The sequence below is a fragment of the Mirounga angustirostris genome, unplaced genomic scaffold (assembly GCF_029215605.1).
Source record: "Mirounga angustirostris isolate CCGP_5_RB_7025 unplaced genomic scaffold, mMirAng1.0.hap1 SCAF_17, whole genome shotgun sequence".
Taxonomy (NCBI): domain Eukaryota; kingdom Metazoa; phylum Chordata; class Mammalia; order Carnivora; family Phocidae; genus Mirounga; species Mirounga angustirostris.
Genome location: NW_026991725.1, coordinates 54,497,874 through 54,517,761, shown reverse-complemented (window position 1 = coordinate 54,517,761; position 19,888 = coordinate 54,497,874). Strand labels below are relative to the sequence as shown.

The 19,888-nt window shown below is 45.9% G+C and overlaps 1 protein-coding gene across 25 annotated transcripts in view; it reads left to right on the top strand.

Moving 5' to 3' along the window:
• The window catches only part of PIGL (phosphatidylinositol glycan anchor biosynthesis class L), a 130,988-nt gene that overhangs the window by 71,009 nt on the left and 40,091 nt on the right, over positions 1-19,888 (top strand). For 5 of the 25 annotated variants that reach the window (XR_010408537.1, XR_010408538.1, XR_010408539.1 and 2 more), the window contains exons 4-8: positions 854-921; positions 3,335-3,366; positions 4,862-4,995; positions 9,728-9,792; positions 11,096-11,191. Coding sequence is in view for 20 of the 25 variants with exons in the window: in XM_064582693.1 (XP_064438763.1) it covers positions 854-921; positions 3,335-3,366; positions 4,862-4,995; positions 9,728-9,792; positions 11,096-11,191 (395 nt within the window). In the remaining 5 variants the exon portion in view is untranslated. The other 20 variants (XR_010408541.1, XM_064582698.1, XM_064582703.1 and 17 more) reach the window with 11 other exon arrangements.

The following is a 19,888-nucleotide window of genomic DNA, read 5'->3' as shown; positions in this document are numbered from 1 at the left end:
GCCCCCACCCCCCCACCCTGTGCCCAATAGAGGTTTGCTGCTCTCACTGTAAGAGAGAGTTCTCTATATGTGAAGTCAGCATTTTATGATTTAAAATAGAAAGACCAATAGGGAAGCCCTTCTCAGCCTATACCAATCCCAGTCCTGGTCCCTTTAGTCCATGCGGCACGGCCGCCCACTTTCCTTGGGGACAGCTTGCCTCTTTCCATTACCCCTAACCAACCACTCCTGTTCCTTTTTCTGAGTCCCTGTTCTCTTTGTTATACTTCTTTTATTATTTAAGCTAACAGGATTATTATTCAAACTTATTTGGTCTTTTTCTTAATCCATCTGTGCAGAAATGAAATGTTGGAACCTAGACTAAGCTTATCATTAATAAGTAGATGATACAGAGGCAGTCCGTGAGTAAATAGACTTCTGTGATTTTAACCCCAGGGCATGGTGGACATTGCCTCTCAAAGTCTTTGTGCCCTCAGTACAGCACAAGGAAAAGAGGTCAAATAAATCAGGCAGCATCTACAAGAACAGAGTTCACACCACAGCCAGCCAGGAAAATGAAGTGTGCTAATAAATGGCCAGGCAGATAAGAAACAAAGATACCCTAAACCCAGGTTTCTATCATGGCAGAATTCCATTGTGCTTCACGGGGCCCCGAACAAGAGTAAACAGTAAAACCCACACAGTCTCCACACACCTGGCCAACTCAATGGTTATATCCCACTGATACACTCCGAAGTGAGTTCAGATGTACACAGAATTGGAGACATTTCTGGCCAGGGGAACGGGGACGGCTACTTTGAAATTGAGGCAGAGAAAGCATTCAGTCATGAGTGACCACCCTGTTTCTCTTCAGGTGGTGACTTTCGATGCAGGGGGAGTCAGTGGTCACTGCAATCACGTTGCTCTGTATGCGGCCGTGAGGTAGGACCCTCTGCGTGTTGGAGGGGGGAGAGGGTCTGTTCGTTTGCTCAGGGTGGGTGGTTTCTAAAGCACTTCCCCCCTCACTGTCTGAGCCTCGTGGAACTGACCACTGAGGTACAGGGAGCCAGTGTTGGCCACATTGCTCACTACATCTCACCAGGCCCTCCGTGTGAGAAATCCCTCCTCAGTCGTCTTAATATTACTGTTTTGTCTCCTCAACTCCTGAGGGCTTCTTCCACATGGAAAAATGGGGTAACATTTTATTTCTCTTTGCTTTGGCCACAGAGAGCTTTCGGGCCAAATTCGCAACCCCATGTAGCACATGTGGGAGATTTGAAGGACTGAGTTCTGGTGAATCAGTGTGCCTCTTGGCTTCATCTTCCTTTTCCTCCTTTTTAAAGAAGATTTTATTTATGTATTTGTCAGAGAGAGAAAGAGAGAGAGAGAGCACAAGCAGGGGGAACGGCAGGCAGGAGAAGCAGGCTCCCCGCTGAGCATGGAGCCCAACACAGGACTTGACCCGAGGACCCTGGGATCATGACCTAAGCCGAAGGCAGACACTTAACCAACTGAGCCACCCAGGCATCCCTTTCCTCCTTTTATTCTAATTTCTTATGTTATCTTCCATTGTACATTTTGTACACTATATCAAATCTTTCTTTGGAGAAGGAAGATATACATATGTAATAGGATAACTTTTGTTCTTCATAGCCACCCTATTTTACCGATAGGCATCTGTATTTTTTGGTAAAAAACACAAAAAAATGCTCCTCAAATATATTGAGGGACTTACTCAGGATCGTACAAATATATACCATGCTTCCTGCCCTCTAGAGAAGTACTTCTTCTGGGTGCCATGAATGAAGGAGTGGTGGACCTGGCCTAGGGGAAGGGAAGGGGCAACCTGAAGTAAAGGACTTGCTTTCTGACTTTCTTCTAAACATGCCCAACATTCTCAGACTAGAGCAGTGAAATATATAAAGTTGGAAATGATCTCACCTATCATTAAGTCCAACCACCTCATTTAACTGAGGAAGTGAAGTGGTTTTCCCAGTACTGCTGGGCTGAACAATGGCGGAAGTAGAACTGGAATCCATTTCATATGAGTATGTTGTCTGTGTGTTGGTGGTGGGGTTGGACCACTTATCCCATCTTTCCCCATCTCTGCGCTTCCAAACAAAAACAGGCAAGAGATTTGGAGTTCTTTGTTGGATTGGCCTCACCTTCCTTTAAGGCAGGGAGTACAGAATGGCCTTCACTGTGAGAAGGTGGGAGCAGGGGAGGTCAAAAAGAAAGAACTATCAGGGAAGAAATATCAATTAATATTTTAAAATAGTCTCCTAGGGGTGCCTGGGTGGCTCAGTCGTTAAGTGTCTGCCTTCAGCTCAGGTCATAATCCCAGAGTCCTGGGATCGGGCCCCACGTCAGGCTCCCGGCTCCTCGGGAAGCCTGCCTCTCCCTCTCCCACTCCCCCTGCTTGTGTTCCCTGTCTCGCTGTGTCTCTCTCTGTCAAATAAATAAATAAAATCTTTAAAAAAATAATAATAATAAAAATAAAATAAATTAAAAAAAAATAAAATAGTTTCCTGTCACACTCATATTACAATTTCAAAAGAGAGAAACTCTGAAGAGTCCATCATAGTTACCTTCATCTCTAATGGGCAAAGCTTGGACCAGGCACTTCATAACTATTGGTCATCCCCCAGATTGGCTGACCTTGGGGAAGGTGCCCACACTTGTCCCTTCAGCTGTAGCCAGAGGTATGGAATCCCAGAAACCTATATGGTGATTGATGCAAAAGAAACTACCTAGAAACCTACAGAGGGATCATAGGGTGTGGCAGTCCTTACTACTGTTGGGGAGGAAGAAATTTTCCTCTGTCCAAGGTTCTTCTAGCTAGACTAAGAATTAAATTTCCAGGAGAGATTAACAGCAGAAAATCAAATTTAATTTTGTCCTACAAAATCCATACAAACATGAGCCCATACAAACATGAAATTCCAACGACTGTCAGGCAACATGAGGCTTATATGGCATCCTGAGCTCAGGAGAGGGACGGGAGTCTGGCGTACAAGGAGAGGAGTACCATTAGCAGGAAGGTGAGAGATGTTTGGAAAACAAAGGTGGCCCTGTTGTGCAGATAAGTTTCTTAGGTAAAAAGGAATCTCTATGACTAGTTCTCTTCCTGGTACAGGCCCCCTTTCCAATGTAAGTTTAGGTGGCCAGGGGCGGGGGATGTAAAGTAGTTTTCCTGAATTTGCTGGGTTTTGATTGCTTTTAACTCAAGGTAATCTACATGCCATTGTGGCCCATCTTGGAGAGGCCTGCCCTTGACCCCTATACTCTGAAGGCTCTTCCTGTTATCTGCAAAGGAATTCTTGCTCCCTCTCAATCCTGTCCTTTCCTCCTCCAGGACCCTGCACTCAGAAGGGAAATTACCTAAAGGTAAGTTGTCTGTTTTGCAAAAGTCTGCAAATTACTATCCCTCTAAGAAACTTATTGGGTGAAATTTGTAAATATATGGAGAACTGCCCTAGGTCAAGCCTCCCTAGGTGGGGGGCTGGGAAGGCTGGGCCACACTCTTCCTGACCCAGCTCACTGTGTCTGTCCTTGTGGGTCCTCAGGCCTAATACCAGGTTGTATCCATTGGGAAGTGCCCTGTCAGCCAGGCAGCCTCTGGGTGTGAGGGGAGGCCAGATGTGTTAGGAACACAGAACCAATAGGAGATACATATTTAAAAGAGACTTATAAACTTGGCTCACACAAGTACAGAAGATGAGAAGTCCCACAATCTGCCATCTGCAAAGTAGGGACCCAGGAAAGCTAGTGGTGTAAGTCAGTCTGGGTCCAAAGGCCTGAGAAGCAGGAGAGCCAGTGGTGTAAATCCCAGTCCAAGGACAGGAGATGACCAGCGTCTCAGCTCAAGAGTCAAGCAGAAAAGAACAAATTCTCCCTTCTTCCACCTAGTCTTCTATTCAGGCCCTCAATTGATTGGACCATGCCCACCCATACTGGGGAGGGCAATCTACTTTCCTGAGTTCACTGATTTAAATGCTAGTCTCATCCAAAAATACCCTCCCAGGCACACCCAGAAATAATCATCTGGGTACCCTGTGACACAGTCAAGTTGACACATGAAATTAACCATGACACCAGGCCTTGCCCACTCATCTGTCTGGCTTTCTCCCTAGGTGAGTCTTTTTCACCTCCAGTGTTCTTTCAGTCTGTCCATATAAACTCACGCCCCAGCCCCTCATTACTTAACCAGGCTATAAACAGCTGATGGGTGCTTGATGGGTTAACCTGCTTGAGTTAGAAAGGTGTTTGCCGCCCCCCCCCCCCCCCCCCCCGCCTTGGCCATTTACTGCATGACACTGATGCTTAACCTCTCTAGGCCAGTTTCTGGTCTGTCAATGGGAATAACAGACATCCCTCCGGAGTGATATGAAGGTGAAGCAAATGAAAACACAGTGGAGTGTACTCTTCCTGAGTGGGCTGGTACCAACCCTGTGAGACAGGCTCCCACACCATCAACACCACTTTGCAGATGAGAAAACGGAGTCTCAGAGAGCTGAAGTCTGTCAGGTCTCGAGCGTCAGAGCAGGAACTAGGTCTCTTGCCTCCCAATCCAGAAATTTCTGGTCTTAATCACCTTTCCCTTGCCCTTGAAGTAGCCAGTTTCCAACCTCTAGCAACCAACCTTGTCTTGCTAGGGCTTGCATAGAGGGCAGCCGGCCAGGTGTTCTGGGGTCCTTTCACTCTTCCTATCTGTGAGCATGATGGGCAAAGAGCACCTTTGGTGCTACTGAGTCATCTGGCAACTCCGTGGCTATGGTCTTGCCCTGCCCTGAGCCCCGAGGGAGGGGTAGGGTGCTCAGGGAAAATCTGCCTGGAAGCAACAAGACTCTTCACTCCTCCCATCTCCGCTCCTCCCAACCAGGGTGTTCTGTGCTCACGCTTCAGTCAGTGAATGTGTTGCGCAAGTACATCTCCCTTCTGGACCTGCCCTTTTCTCTGCTTCATACCCGGGATGTCCTCTTCGTGCTCACCAGCAAAGAAGTGGCACGGGCCAAGGTGAGTGAGGACTGTGAAATCCCAGACACCTTCCCTCCCATCTGTGTCCCTGGTTCCTCCCGACCCCTAAGCGAAGACCTTCCACAGTGGCTCAGCATCTGAGTGTTAGGACTATCCAGCTAGACCTTGGCAGTCATAGATTATCAAGGACTTTCTCCCTTTTTTCTGATCATAAACATAACACGTGCTTTTTTAAATGTAAAAATATATGCTCATTGTAGAACATCTAGAAATACTTTATGTAAAAGCATCAAGAAGAAAATAAAGATAATCAATAAAAACTACCCCAAATGCCACCACTCAGAGATAATCATGGTTAATATATATATATTTTTAATGGGATCCCACAGTGCCTACCATTTAAAACCTGTTCTGACAACATTATGACCATTTTCTTCTATGTCATTATGCATTAGAATTGTAATTGGTGCCTGCATTCCCCTGCATGGATGTACATAGAGGAACTCAGACCTGCCAGGAACCTCTATAAAGAGCCAAAAAGACCACCAGAGGCTCATTTGCCTATTGAAGAAATGTCAGGCCCAGTGAAGCCCTCATAGTGAAAACTCTTAGCTGTCAGTAGGGCAGGAGATTCCGAAAACTATGGAGTTAGGGAGCAGGCAATTAAGGAGAATTGCTCCAATCTGTCTCCAGGTGTGACCCCCAGTTGACTTAAGTCTATCAGGGAGAGAAGAGTAGCAATGAGTAAAACTAAGAGAACTCAGGATAATTATTATTATTATTATTATTATTATTATTATTATTACTATTTTGCTTAGCTTTATTTTCTGAACTGTCTGCAGTAAACATATATACTCACTAAGAGGCACTTTGCTAGATGCTGAGAATGCAACACTGACCAGAAACATGAATTCTCCTTTGTTTTATTTGATAGTTCGTTAATTTCTGTTCTTTATTTTTGTCCTTTTACTTTATTCAGGTTTTACACCATTATTTTTTTTTTAATTTCTTGGACTGACAAGGTCAGCTTTTTTTCCGTTTTCAACCATTTTTAAAGAATACACTTTAATACTATTAATTTCCCTTGAAGTATTCCTTTAGCTGCATCTGATGAGTTCTGATACATACTTCTGTCACTCAGTTAGAAGTAATCTATAGTTTCCATGGTGAGTTCCTCTTTAATACATGAGGCTTTTAAGGGTGTATTTTAGAGTTTACAAATGCGTATGTGTGCATATATAGGGTCAATCCTCATTATCCACAGGTTCCATATTTGCAAATGCGCCTACGTGCTAAAATTTACTTGTAACCCCAAAATTAATACGGTGCCTTTTTTTTTTTTTTAAAGATTTTTTATTTATTTATTTGAAAGAGAGAGAGAATGAGATAGAGAGAGCATGAGAGGGAAGAGGGTCAGGGGGAGAAGCAGACTCCCTGCCGAGCAGGGAGCCCGATGTGGGACTCGATCCCGGGACTCCAGGATCATGACCTGAGCCGAAGGCAGTCGCTTAACCAACTGAGCCACCCAGGCGCCCCTAATACGGTGCTTTTGCAGTCACTCGTGGACATTGTATTTGCAGGGCAGTGAAAAGTTTTAAATTGCCACCAATGCACAGATACAGGTTCCCAACTGCGGTTGAACAAGGTGACCCTCTGCCTTCTTGTTTCAGCTCTCATACTGCAAACAAGTATCCTCTCCACAGTATGGTGCCGCCCAAACCAGAGTCATCTGGCAACTCCATGACCATGGTCCTGGTGCCACATTGTTCTCATTTCTGTGCTTTTTGTTGTGATTTTACTGTTTAAAATGTCCTCTAAGTATGCCATTCAAGTGCTGTCTAGTGATTCTAAGGGCATGAAAGCTGTGATACCGCTTACAGAGAAAGTGTGTGTGTTAGATAAGCTTCAGTCATGCATGAGTTATAGCCCTGGTGGCTGTGAATTCGGTGAATGAATTGATAACATAATATTAAATAAGGTGTCTTTAAACAGAAACACACATAAAACAAGGTTATGTACTGATCGGTTGATGAAAATGTTGTGACCAGAGGCTCTCAGGAACCAAAACCTTTATTTCCCCTAGGAACAATGATGTAGTATTGACTAATTCAGGTGTTTGCAGTACTTTATAGAACGTAGCTACCAGAACAAGAGTCATCCTATAGCCTTTTTATTGTTGATTTAGAATTGAATTGCTTTCTGGTCATTACATGTGGCTTGTGGAATACTGGTTTTTAAAAACTTATTGAGAATTCCTTAGGGAATGACCTACTTTATAATCGGTTTTTGTAAATGTTAACATGTTTATCTAAAAAGAATGTGTGTACTCTATGGGTTGCATTTCAGATTCTAGATATAGCCAGCAGATTGAGCTTAGTACATATTTCAGTCACAACTTGTGTATTCTAACTACTTTTTAAACTTTTTGATCTATTACTTTATGATGCAAGTATGTTGAGGTCTCCTACTGTGAGTCTGCATTTGTCCATTTCTTTGTGTTTGCTTTATTTGTGTTGGGTGCACAAAAGATCAAGGTTGTTATATCTTCTTAGTAGACTATTCCTTTTATTATCCTATGTCTCTCATTATTAATGGTTTTGTCTTAAATTCTATTTTAATCTTAACATTGCTGTAACAGCTTTCTTTGGATTGGATCTGCTTGGCTCATCTTTTTTTTTTATTAAGATTTTATTTATTTATTTGACAGAGAGAGACACAGCGAGAGAGGGAACACAAGCAGGGGGAGTGGGAGAGGGAGAAGCAGGCTTCCCGCTGAGCAGGGAGCCCAACACGGGGCTCGATCCCAGGACCCTGGGATCATGACCTGAGCCGAAGGCAGACGCTGAACGACTGAGCCACCCAGGCACCCCGGCTTATCTTTTTTAAATACCTTTGCTATTTTTTTTTTTTTCTTTAAGTCGGCTCCACAGCCAATATGGGGCTTTTTAATACCTTTATTTTTAACCTTTTGTTGTCATTTTCATTTTTTTATTTTTTTAAAGGATTTTATTTTTATTTGAGAGAGAGAGCACGAGTGGGGGGAGGGACAGAGGGAGAGGGAGGAAACAGACTCCCCATCCCCACTGAGCAGGGAGCCCGATGCGGGACTTGATCCCAGGACACTGAGATCATGACTGAGCCGAAGGCAAACCCTTAACGACTGAGCCACCCAGGCATCCTGATCCTGTGTTCAGAGATTTATGAGCAAGAATGTTCATTAGTATAATTTTTGATAGTCAAAAAAGGAACTAATATTCAGCAGATGAATGATACAGTACTGGATAACCCACAAAATCATATCTTTGAAGAAAATGTAGTGGAAATGCTCCAAAAAGGGGGGAAGGGATAGAAACAATTTTGGTATTTTGTATTCCCTCGGAAAGGTAATAGAAAAACAGTTTGTAAAAAACCAAATTGACGGTAAGTGCCTATTTTATTGAATGGGTGCTGAAAAGCCATTGAAACGTTAGGGGACATAAAAATTAGGCCAGTTGGGGCAGGATGATGTGGGAAACTCATGTGACTTGGTAGCTGTTAAATAGACAAGTCAAGTGTGTCTGGACTACAAAGTGCATCCCTTCTCTCAATGTTTTTCTACAATAAACATTTTGGGGACGCCTGGGTGGCTCGGTGGATTGGGCGTCTGACTTTGGCTTGTATGGTGATCCCCGGGTCCTGGGATCGAGTCCCGCGTCAAGCTGCCTTGCTCAGCATGGAGCCTGCTTCTCCCTCTCCCTCCGCCAATCCCCCTGCTTGTGTGTTCGCTCTCTCTGACAAATAAATGAATAAAATCTTAAAATAAAATGAGTTCTTTACATAAAGGTCTCCAATGATAATAGCTCAGAGACGCAGTTTACTTTTGGTACTTAGAGAAAGTCGGGCAGGAACCATTTATAGATGTTACATCCAGTTACATCAGTCGCTCCGATCGATGGTTTAAAAACTGAACTGCGGAGCGCCTGGGTGGCTCAGTTGGTTAAGCGACTGCCTTCGGCTCAGGTCATGATCCTGGAGTCCCGGGATCGAGTCCCGCATCGGGCTCCCTGCTCGGCGGGGAGCCTGCTTCTCCCTCTGACCCTCCCCCCTCTCATGTGCTCTCTCATTCTCTCTGTCTCAAATAAATAAATAAAATCTTTAAAAAAAAAAAACAAAAACAAAAAACTGAACTGCGCTAGGTCTGGATAACAAGACAGTAAACATCTTGGCAAGGAGAACCCCACACCCATGCGTACTCTTTGGTGTGAACGGGTCTCTAGGTCTTCTTCTTTCTTCTCCTCCTCTTCCTCTTCCTCCCAGCTTACCTAATTCAGAGCGCAGTATCGTAGCTCGTAGCTCGCGTCCCATAAACCGGCCCCGCACGTTTTGCGCTGCCGAGTATTTACAATTACGTGTCGTGCCGGGCATTCCGCCGCAAAGCCATGGAAAAGCGGGGCGCAGATCTGCGCGCCGGAGCGAAGCGAAGGGATCGGGAACGTGCGCTCGGGGCCGTTCGCGCGGCTCCGGCTTCAGGCGCCAGCTGTGCGGTCTAAATCGGCGTCGTGCCCGGAGACTGACCGCGGGTCGGGGTCGGCGTTAGCGTCCCATGATTCTGTCACCGGGCTGGGGGCCGGAGACGGGCCAGGGGAGGCAGGGCTGGGAGGCCCTTCCGCAGAGGTTCTGGCGTCACAGGGAGACGCGGGAGGAGGTGCGGCATCTGTGCTCGCGGGAGGCAGAAGTTCAGGGAGGAAAGAAGCGCAGCGGCTCGGTGACTGGCCCTGTCTGCTTCTCCTAGAGAGCCATGTCCTGCCACCGAAGCCAGCTGCTCTGGTTCCGCCGCCTCTACGTGCTCTGCTCCAGGTACATGAGAATCAACTCCCTGCACTTCCTCTGAAGCCTGCACGAGTCTTCCGGGCCAAGGAATCCCCAGGGAGAAGCCAAGCCCGGGAATCTGGGGCCCGGCCTTGAGCCGGCTGAGCAGCCTGAACCAAAGGAGAGCCCGGTGTGCGCGGGAGGCCTTCCTTCCCGAGCTCTGCGGATCCGCGGCCGTGCGGGCCACTGGGTTGTCCCAACGTCGGCTTCTTCCTCCGGGGAAAGACACCCCACAGCAGCCCAACCCAAACCAACCCCAGGACAATAACAGCTTCCCTGCCAGGTTCTCAAGGGCGGAAAAACGGGCTCCATAATGGCACAGTGTATGTCCGACACCTAGCACAGAGCCTGCTCTGATTATAAATGCTCCTACAAGTGCTCTGAGATCACTCCACAGGTGCCACGATGCTGTATTTTTACGTTGTTTCCAAAGCTGGCTCACCACGCGCACGCACGAATGGTCTATATACTGAATGAGTTCAGCCATGATTCCTTTGATTCACACTGTGGCCTCTGTATCAGATTTGAATCCAGGGGAGGCTTCTCTATTTAACCTCACTAGTCGTTAAGTTGACTGGGGCTCCCAAAGTCCGACCACGATGCCCAGCATTTCCTACTGAGACTATTATGATGTGGGCCCTGCCCCGAAGGAGCTTACAATCAAATGTCTCAGCTCCCAGTCCTTTGAGGGAAGCAGGAAATAGGAAGGGAAATCTGGAAGTCTTGTGTGGGGGGTTTTGGGGTTTGTTTTTGTTTTCTTTTAACACTCAAAAAACTGATGTCTTAAAATTGTGCTACAGACAAAAGCAGTCTGAGGGGTCTGGCTTGGAAGCTACTCCCATGGTCCAGCTAACAGCCCAGGGAAGTGGCCTGAGGCAGGCAAGCTCAATGGTCAAGGCACAGGCTTCGCATACTGGTATGAGGCCAGATTTACCAGCCACGTAGCGCGGACCAGGTGTTTAAACTTTCTCTGACTCAATTTTCTCGTGCGCAAAATGGAGCATAGCCATGGTACCAACCTGAGAGGAGATGAAGCCTGGTGGGCGCCCAGTGAAGGGCCTGGCGCACAGTCAGGGCTCAGGAAGGATGAGCTACTGGTGTTCTGAGATCTACGGAATACGCAGGCCTAACGCAGAGGGACTCTCAGAAGTTGAAGTCCCGACACAAAAGGGACCCTGGTATGTGTTGTCCAGGGAGTATCCTCTCCGCCCGCTGGAGGAAGGCCTGCATTGCTGTCTCTATAGCAACAGGTTATTGTTTTTTTTTAAGATTTTATTTATTTATTCGACAGAGAGAGACACAGCGAGAGAGGGGACACAAGCGGGGGAGAGGGAGAATCGGACTCCCCGCTGAGCAAGGAGCCCGCCGTGGGACTCTATAGCAACAGGTTAGAGACCTGCTCTCTCGAATGCCTCCTAGGGGCCAAATGGGACTGACCGAGCTATCAGGCCCTGAAGCTAGAGTCGAAATGCAAGTCTGGTTATGTTATCTGTCTACTGAAAATCTGTCAATAGCTCCTAATGGCTTCTATAGAAACTGTGAGAAAAAACCTGCCGCTGCTGCTGGGGCGGGGGGGCGGGGGGGGGGGCGGGGACAAGCTGCCTCCCGTCCTGTTCCTGAGAAGACAGGCACTGGACCAGCCTCTCCAGACTGCAAGTCGCAATCTGTATTAAGAGCTTATAAAATACCCAAACCCTGTGACCTAAGGAAATACTTTAAAAATTAAAATTATAATTATATATACAGACATTATCACAGTATTATTTATAATAACACAATTCGAAAAATCCAGGGATGCAATCATATTTAGTAACAAGGAAGAGTGTTTATGATATATTAAATTTTAGAAAGCAGGTTAGGAATGGTACAATCTCATTTTAGTTAAACATACACACACAAATAAATTTGTGTGTGTCTACACACACATAAAAGTGTATAGAGAGAGCAATAGATATACAGAGATATATATCCAAAAGGTAATTACTGGGGTGTCTGGCTAGCTCGGTTGGTAGAGCATGGGACTCTTGATCTTGGGGTATCTTGAGTTCAAGCCCCACATTGGGTGTAGAGCTTGCTTTTATTATTTTTTTTAAAGAGGTAATTACTAATTAGTAAGGTCATCTTTCTAAAGTGAACATTTATAATTTTAAAGGATTTTATTGTTGTTTATGAATAGTTTTGATGTGATTAAGTACTTTTTAAAAAAAAGATATTTATTTATTTGACAGAGAGAGAGACAGCGAGAGAGGGAACACAAGCAGGGGGAGCGGGAGAGAGAGAAGCAGGCTTCCCACCGAGCAGGGAGCCCAATGCGGGGCTCGATCCCAGCACCTCTGGGACCATGACCTGACTGAAGGCAGATGCTTAACGACTGAGCCACCCAGGTGCCCCTAAACACTTTTGATATAATGTAAAGCTAAAAAAAAATGTGTACAGGGCGCCTGGGTGGCTCAGTTGGTTAAGCGACAGCCTTCGGCTCAGGTCATGATCCCGGAGTCCCTGGATCGAGTCCCGCATCGGGCTCCCTGCTCAGCAGGGAGTCTGCTTCTCCCTCTGACCCTCCTCCCTCTCATGCTCTCTGTCTCTCATTCTCTCTGTCTCAAATAAATAAATAAAATCTTTAAAAAAAAAATGTGTACAGCCAAGGGCGTAGGGGTGGCTCAGTCAGTTAAGCATCTGACTTCAGCTCAGGTCATGATCTCAGGGTCCTGGGATAGAGTCCCACATCAGGCCCCCCCTGCTCTGGGCTCCCCCTGCTCCTCGGGGAGCCTGCTTCTCCCTCTCCCTCTGCCTGCCACTCCCCCTGCTTGTGCTCTCTCTCTGTTAAGTAAATAAATAAAATCTTTAAAAAAAAAAAAAAGGAAATGCGACCATTTGTGGGGAAAAATATATATGTCTACACATCCAATTTCGTGTAAATAAATGGGATATTTCTGGTAACTGCTTGTCTGAAAAGGGAAATTGGGTGGGAGCAGGGGAAAGGAGACCTTTTTTGGTCCCTTTTGAATTTTATACCATGCACATATATTCCCTATTCATAAATACTTTCAAATCTTAGAGGTTAGAAAGCTCTGTAGAATCATCAATAGTCGTTACTTCTGAGTGGTGGGATTGGAGTTATTTTCTGCTTTTTGTTTTACTGCACAGGCCGGCTATGTCTTTGTAAATAAATTAGTAAAAATCTAGGTGGAAATGAAAACAAACTAACATTTTTATTTCCTGGTGCCCGGGGCTGGATTTCGGGTCCCCGTTGCTGGAGGGCAAGCTCCCCCTCCCTGGCTCTCTCCATCCCAACACCCTCGGGGGCCTTGCAGAGCCTGGGGCTCCTGAAGCTGCAGGCTCCCCTCAGGGTTCCCAATGGGAACAGAGCTAGGTTCTCCGTGGTGCCTGGAAAGAGCACTGGACAGCAGCACGGGAAGGAAGGATGCCCCTCAAAACTTCGCTCAGGTTAGGGAAAGGTGCCCTCCGTGGGCAGCATAGCCCTGGGGACACTTGGCAAGAACGCCTCTGTGCAAATTGTCAGAAAGCTGCCCTTCCCCCAGGCAGACATATGCCCGCACCAGAGCACAGCCTGGTGAGAAGAGCTCGGACTGCCAACTCCGCCCCCTGAGCCACACACTTGTATAGTTAACAACCTGCCAAACTGTACCACAGCCCTGAAGCCTAGAGCAAAGATCAGATGTTGGTGGTTTCTTCAAGGAGCAAGGCAAGAAAAGGAGGAAGGAAGCGGGGGGAGGGGGGAAAGGGAGGGAGGCAGGCAAAGGGGAGGGAAGGAAGGGGCCAACCGCGCGCGCCACACACACACACACACACACACACACACACACACACACACACACACACGATCTCAACTAAGAATTCCCTGGGAAGCGGCTGTCTCTACCTGTCCAGACACACACACACACACACACACACACACAAACACACACAAGCGGCTGTCTCTACTCGTCCAGAGTCCTGGGAGGCCGGCTGGCTCGGGGTGGGCGAGCTGCTCCTGTTCCCTGCGGCTGGGGGAGGGTCACCCCGTGTCAGAGAGACCTGCGGGCCTCTCACGGGGGCTGAAGAGAGGGCCCATGGTTTGCCAGTTCTCCGCCCTGGCCCAGAAGAACAGAAACCGCCTGGTCTCCCACCGCTCACTGCTCCAGACCAAGGGTGAGCAGACCCAGTCCGAAAGGGGAACCCTCTCCCAAGAGGGCTCCCAGGGAAAGGAAGTCCCACCTGCACAGTGGGCAGCCCTCTCCACAGGAGCGGTTAATGGGAGACTTCATCAAAAACAACAATGAAAGCTCAGGTCCTGGTCCAGACAAAAAATTCTTTTTCTCAGGAGTGGCCAAATTAGTAATCTGGAACATCAGGTAGAAGACATATCTCAGAACCCAGAGTGCATTTAGCTCGGAAATGGAAATCATGATGGAAAAGGAACTTGAAAAATACATCTAAGGGGAAAAAAAGAAAAAAAAAAAGAAAATCCGGGGCACCTGGGTGGCTCAGTCGGTTAAGCGTCTCCCTTTGGCTCAGGTCACGATCCTGGGGTCCTGGGATCGAGCCCTGCATGGAGCTACCGGCTCAGTGGGGAGCCTGCTTCTCCCTCTCCCTCTGCTGCTCCCCCTACTTGTTCTCTCTCTCTCTGTCAAATAAAGAAATGAAATCTTGAAGAAAAAAAAAAAAAAGAAAGAAAATCCAGGAGACCTAACATGTGAATAATGGGAGTTGCAGAAGGAGAAATAGTTACAGATGGGGGATAATAAAGGAGAATTTACATAATCTGAGACTTGAGTCAGTGCATCAGAAGGGCTCACCATATTCTAGCCAGCTGTGACTTTTTTAAAAAGAAACACACGGGGGCGCCTGGGTGGCTCAGTCCATTGATCTCAGGGTCCTGGGAGGGAGCCCCGCCAGGCTCCCTGTTCTCCCTCTGCCTCTGCCCCTCTCCCCCACCCCACACCCCCATCTCCGCAGGTGCTCTCTCTCTCTCTCAAATAAATAAATAAAACCTTAAAAAATAAATTAAAATAAAAAGATGCTCACGTGTGCTGTAAAATCCTAGATTTCAAGTGCGGGGAGGGGATAAAAATATTGCAAAGGTCTCCCCTGGGTTCAAGGGAAAGCTCGGAGAAGCATCTTGACATAGACAAGTCCGGGGACTCCGTCTGGGTTTGCAGGACGGGAAAGGTCACCACCTGCAGCGCTGAACAATGCAGAATCCCAATTAACTAAGGAGAAAAGAGGAAGAGAAACTTAGAAGCCTGCAAAAGTAAGGAGGAAAAAAAAAAGGAAGACAGGAAACAAAGCATAAAGTGTAACAAATACAATGGAAATGATATAAAAAGAATCAAATCAGGTATCAGTTCCTTCAAAAAAAAAAAATTGAATGGGCTAATTTCTGTACCAAAACTGAGTTAGAAAACAAAATCTGGCATCTAGAAGTGACAAAGTGGCTAAAAATAAAAGGATGAGTCACTTACCATATACCAAGCAAAGGCACACGAGAGAGTGACAACACACATCCAAGCATCTAAAAGCATTAAACCTTGAACAATGGGGGATATTTTAGATGGGTACCAGAGTCACTCCGTGAGAAGAGATGCACCAAATATCATAGCAGCCAGATACTTGCAACAAACTCTCAGAAATCCAAGTTCTTTACTTGATTTTATTTAGGGTGCCTGGATGGCTCAGTCAGTTAAGCGTCTGCCTTCCACTCAGGTCATGATCCCGGGGTCCTGGGATCAAGTCCCATATTCGGCTCCTTGCTCAGCGGGGAGCCTGCTTCTCCCTCTGCCTGCCGTTCCCCCTGCTTGTGCTTGCTCTCTCTCAGTTAAATAAATAAGATCTTTTAAAAAATAAAATAAGACTTTATTTCTTTATTTGAGAGAGAGAACAAAAGTGGGGAGGTAAGGGGCAGAGGGAGAGGGAGAACCAGGCTCTCCGCCCAGCAGGGAGTCCTCCACGGGTCTCAATCCCAGGACCCCTGAGATCATGACCTGAGCCAAAGGCAGACGCTTAACTGACTGAGCCACCCAGGTGCCTCCCCCCACAGGTTCTTTCTTTCTTTCTTTTTTTAAAGATTTTTATTTATTTATTTGACAGTGAGAGACACAGCAAGAGAGGGAACACAAGCAGGGGGAGTGGGAGAGGGAGAAGCAAGCTTCCCGCAGAGCAGGGAGCCAGATGCGGGGCTCGATCCCAGGATCCTGGGATCATGACCTGAGCCAAAGGCAGACACTTAACGACTGAGCCACCCAGGCGCCCCCAGGTTCTTTATTTAAAAAACAAAACAAAACACAATAATAATGGAAGGCTTTATTTTTTTTTTAAAGATTTTATTTATTTATTTGAGAGAGAGAATGAGAGAGGGGGAGGGTCAGAGGGAGAAGCAGACTCCCCGCCGAGCAGGGAGCCCGATGTGGGACTCGATCCAGGGACTCCAGGATCATGACCTGAGCCGAAGGCAGTCGCTTAACCAACTGAGCCACCCAGACGCCCCATAATGGAAGGCTTTAATATTTTTTCAGAATGTTGACAAATCAAGTTGGCAAAAAGTAAAGCCACAGCATGTGGATAATATAAGGAACTTAAAGTCAGCATTCACTTCTTAGGTATAAAACATTTACAAAATTCAATTATTGATCGGCCCCTGAGAAATCTCTAATAAATTTCCCCAAGTAGATTTTGCACATTTTTTATCATAATCAAATAGATTTCAATAAGTTTATAAAATGAGGGGTGCCTGGGTGGCTCAGTCAGTTAAGCGACTGCCTTGGGCTCAGGTCATGATCTCAGCGACCTGGGATCCAGCCCGACATCAGGCTCTGCTCAACAGGGAGTCTGCTTCTCCATCCCCCCCACCCCCCATTCATGCTTGCTCTCTGCCGCTGAAATAAATAAAATCTTTTTTTTTTAAGTTTGTAAAATGACCCAAAAACTCTACTTAGAAACCAAGAAACATCCTCCAAAATGACCTCCAGATCAAAGAGAAAATTACAAATTATCTAGAAGGTAATAAAAATTACACTTTGTATGGGACCTATATTCAGGTAAGTAGTACTCTTTTGTTTTTTAAGAAGATTGAAATTAGCGAACTACGTGATTCAATTTAAGGAAATCAGTAATATAAACCAAGCAAAAGTAGCAGGAGGGATTTAATACAGATGAAAGAGAAAAATAAATAAAAAGCTAGTGGAAAGGTAAGTAAGTTTTCTTTGAAAAACCAAATAAGCCAACACCTGGCAAAGCCAATCCAGAAAAAGGGAAAATGCAAGTGCTATTATTAGGAACAGAATGGCTACTGTATTCACAAAAAATGGAAAAGATGGAAAAAATTATAAGAGATGTTAATGCAAGTCCATGCAACAAAATTGAAAATCTGCAGGAAATGGATGACTTCCTCATAAATTTTGGACTACCGCTGAACTCTACCATAATGTCATAGATAGGGTCCAAGCATTTCAATTCCATAAAATGCAGGGTTGCATCACTGCAAGATTAATGAAAACCAGTACTTTTTAATCTTCCAGGGACTCAGCATCAGGCCACGCAGCACCACATCATCCGGGTTCCTAGGAGGGAGGGAGGGGCACCCACTCAGCAGGAGGCTCAGAGCCAACTGCAAGGCAGGGGTGGGAGGGAAGGGAGATGAGCCAGGCTCTGTGTAGGGTTTGGACCCCAGGACAGACTGATGGTGGCTGTTTCCTTCCACTGGAAAGCCTCACGCTTGTCCCTTGCGAAGTAAAAAATGCTCTCCAACTGAGCAAGTCCCTAAGAGGCGGTCACCTCCAAATCCCCTTCCAAACTCACCCTGCAGTACACGTTGGCTGGCCCATGGTTGAGAATAGGGATTTAGGCAGGGGACAACAGTTGGATTATGTCCAATGGTAGGGCACCTTATTCATGGAATTTTATATGACTAAAATGTATTGAAAAAGTAAAAGAGAACAGACCCAATAACCACAGAAAAATTAGACAGGTAATTATAACAGATTTTTAAAAAAGATTTATTTCTTTATTTGAGAGAGAGTGGGGGGGGGAGGGGCAGGAGGAAAGAAATCTCAAGCCGACTCCGTGCTGAGCATGGAGACCTACACGGGGCTCAATCCCACGACCCTGAGATCATGACCTGAGCCGAAACCAAGAATCAGACGCTTTAACCAACTGAGTCACCCTGGCACCACTATAATAGATTTTTTTAAAGATTCATTTCTGTGATATCTGTTATGGTGATGTGTAATCAGTGATCTCTGATGTTACCACTGTAATTATTTGGGGACAACCACAAACTGCGCCCTATAAGATGGTGAACTTAATATCGGTTTCTATGTTCTGACTGCTTACTGACTGGCCATTCCTCCATCTCTCACCCTCCCTTTGGGCCTTTCTAGTCCCTAACACACAACAATATTAAAATTAGGCCAAGTAATAACCCTACAGCGGCCTGTGAATGTTCAAGAGAAAAGAAGAGTCCTATGTCTCTCACTTGAAATCAAAAGCTAGAAATGATTGAGCTTAGTGAGGAAGACCTCTCAGAAGCTGAGACAGGGCTGAAAGCGAGGCCTCTTGGCCCAGTGAGCCAAGTTGTGAATGCAAAGGAAAAGTTCTTGAAGGAAAGGAAAAGTGCCACTCCAGTGAACACATGAATGATAACAAAGCAGGCTTTGATGTGGAGAAAGGTTTAGTGGTCTGGAGAGAAGGTCAAACCAGCCCCAACATTCCCTTAAGCCAAAGCCTAACGCAGAGCAAGGCCCTGACTCCCTTCAATTCTGTGAAGGCTGAGAGGTGAGGAAGCTGCAGAAGAGTCTGAAGCAAGCAGAGGTTGGTTCAGGAGGACTGAGGAAGGAAGCCGTCTTCCTACCATCAAAGGGCAAGGGAAGCAGCAAGTGTTGATGTAGAAGCTGCAGCAAGTTCTCCAGAAGATCGAGCTAACATAACTAATGAAGGAAGCTACACTCAACAACAGATCTTCAGTGCTGATGAAACAGCTTTCTATTGGATGAAGACACCATCTAGAACTTCTGTAGCTGGACAGAAGTCAACGCCTTGCTTCAAACCTTCAAAGGTCAGGCTGACTCTCTTGCTAGGGGCTCATGCAGCTGGTGACTTTATGTTGAAGCCAATGCTCATTGACCATTCTGAGAATCCTAGGACCCTTAGGAATTATGCTAAATCTACTCTGCCCGTGCTCTACAAATGGAACAAAGCCTAGATGACAACACATCTGTTTACAACATGATTTACTGAGTATTTTAAGCCAAATGTTCATACCTCCTGCTCAGAAAAAAAAAGATTTCAAAATATTACTGCTTGTTGACAATGCACCTGGTCACCCAAGAGCTCCGATGGAGATGGACGGTGAGATTTATGTCATGTTCAGTCCTGCTAACACAACATCCACTCTGCAGCCCATGGATCAAGGAGTCATTTCAACATTCAAGTCTTTTTATTTAAGAAATACACTTCATAAGACTGTAGCTGCCATAGATAGTGATTCATCTGATGGATCTGGACAAAGTAAATTGAAGACCTTCTGGAAAGGATTCATCATTCTAGGTGCCATTAGGAATATTTGTGATTCCTGGGAATCAACATGAACGGGAGTTTGGAAGAAGTTGATTCCAACCGTATGGATGACTTTGAGGGGTTCCAGACTTCAGTGGAGGAAGTCACTGGAGATGTGGTGGAAACAGCAAGAGAACTAGAAGCAGAAGTGGAGCCTGACCATGGGACCGAATGGCTGCAATCTCATAAAACTTTAACGGATCAGGGGCTGCTTCTTAAGGATGAGCCAAGAACGTGGTTTCTTGATGGAATCTATTCCTGGTGAAGATGCTGTGAAGACGGTTAAAATGACAATAAAGGATTTAGAATGTTCCATAAACACATTAAAGTGTTCTAGTTCATTCTACGGATACTCTACAATACACTTGCCATCGCTCTGTGAACCTGGTGATGCTCGTCTGACATGCTAGCCTAGTAAATGCAAAGTAAATACGACAGAGTGCAAATCTTGTTTGTATTTTAACCAAATTTTAGTGCTTCCTGCTTTTCTGTTAAATATACAGTTGTAGGGCTCCTGGGTGGCTCAGCCATT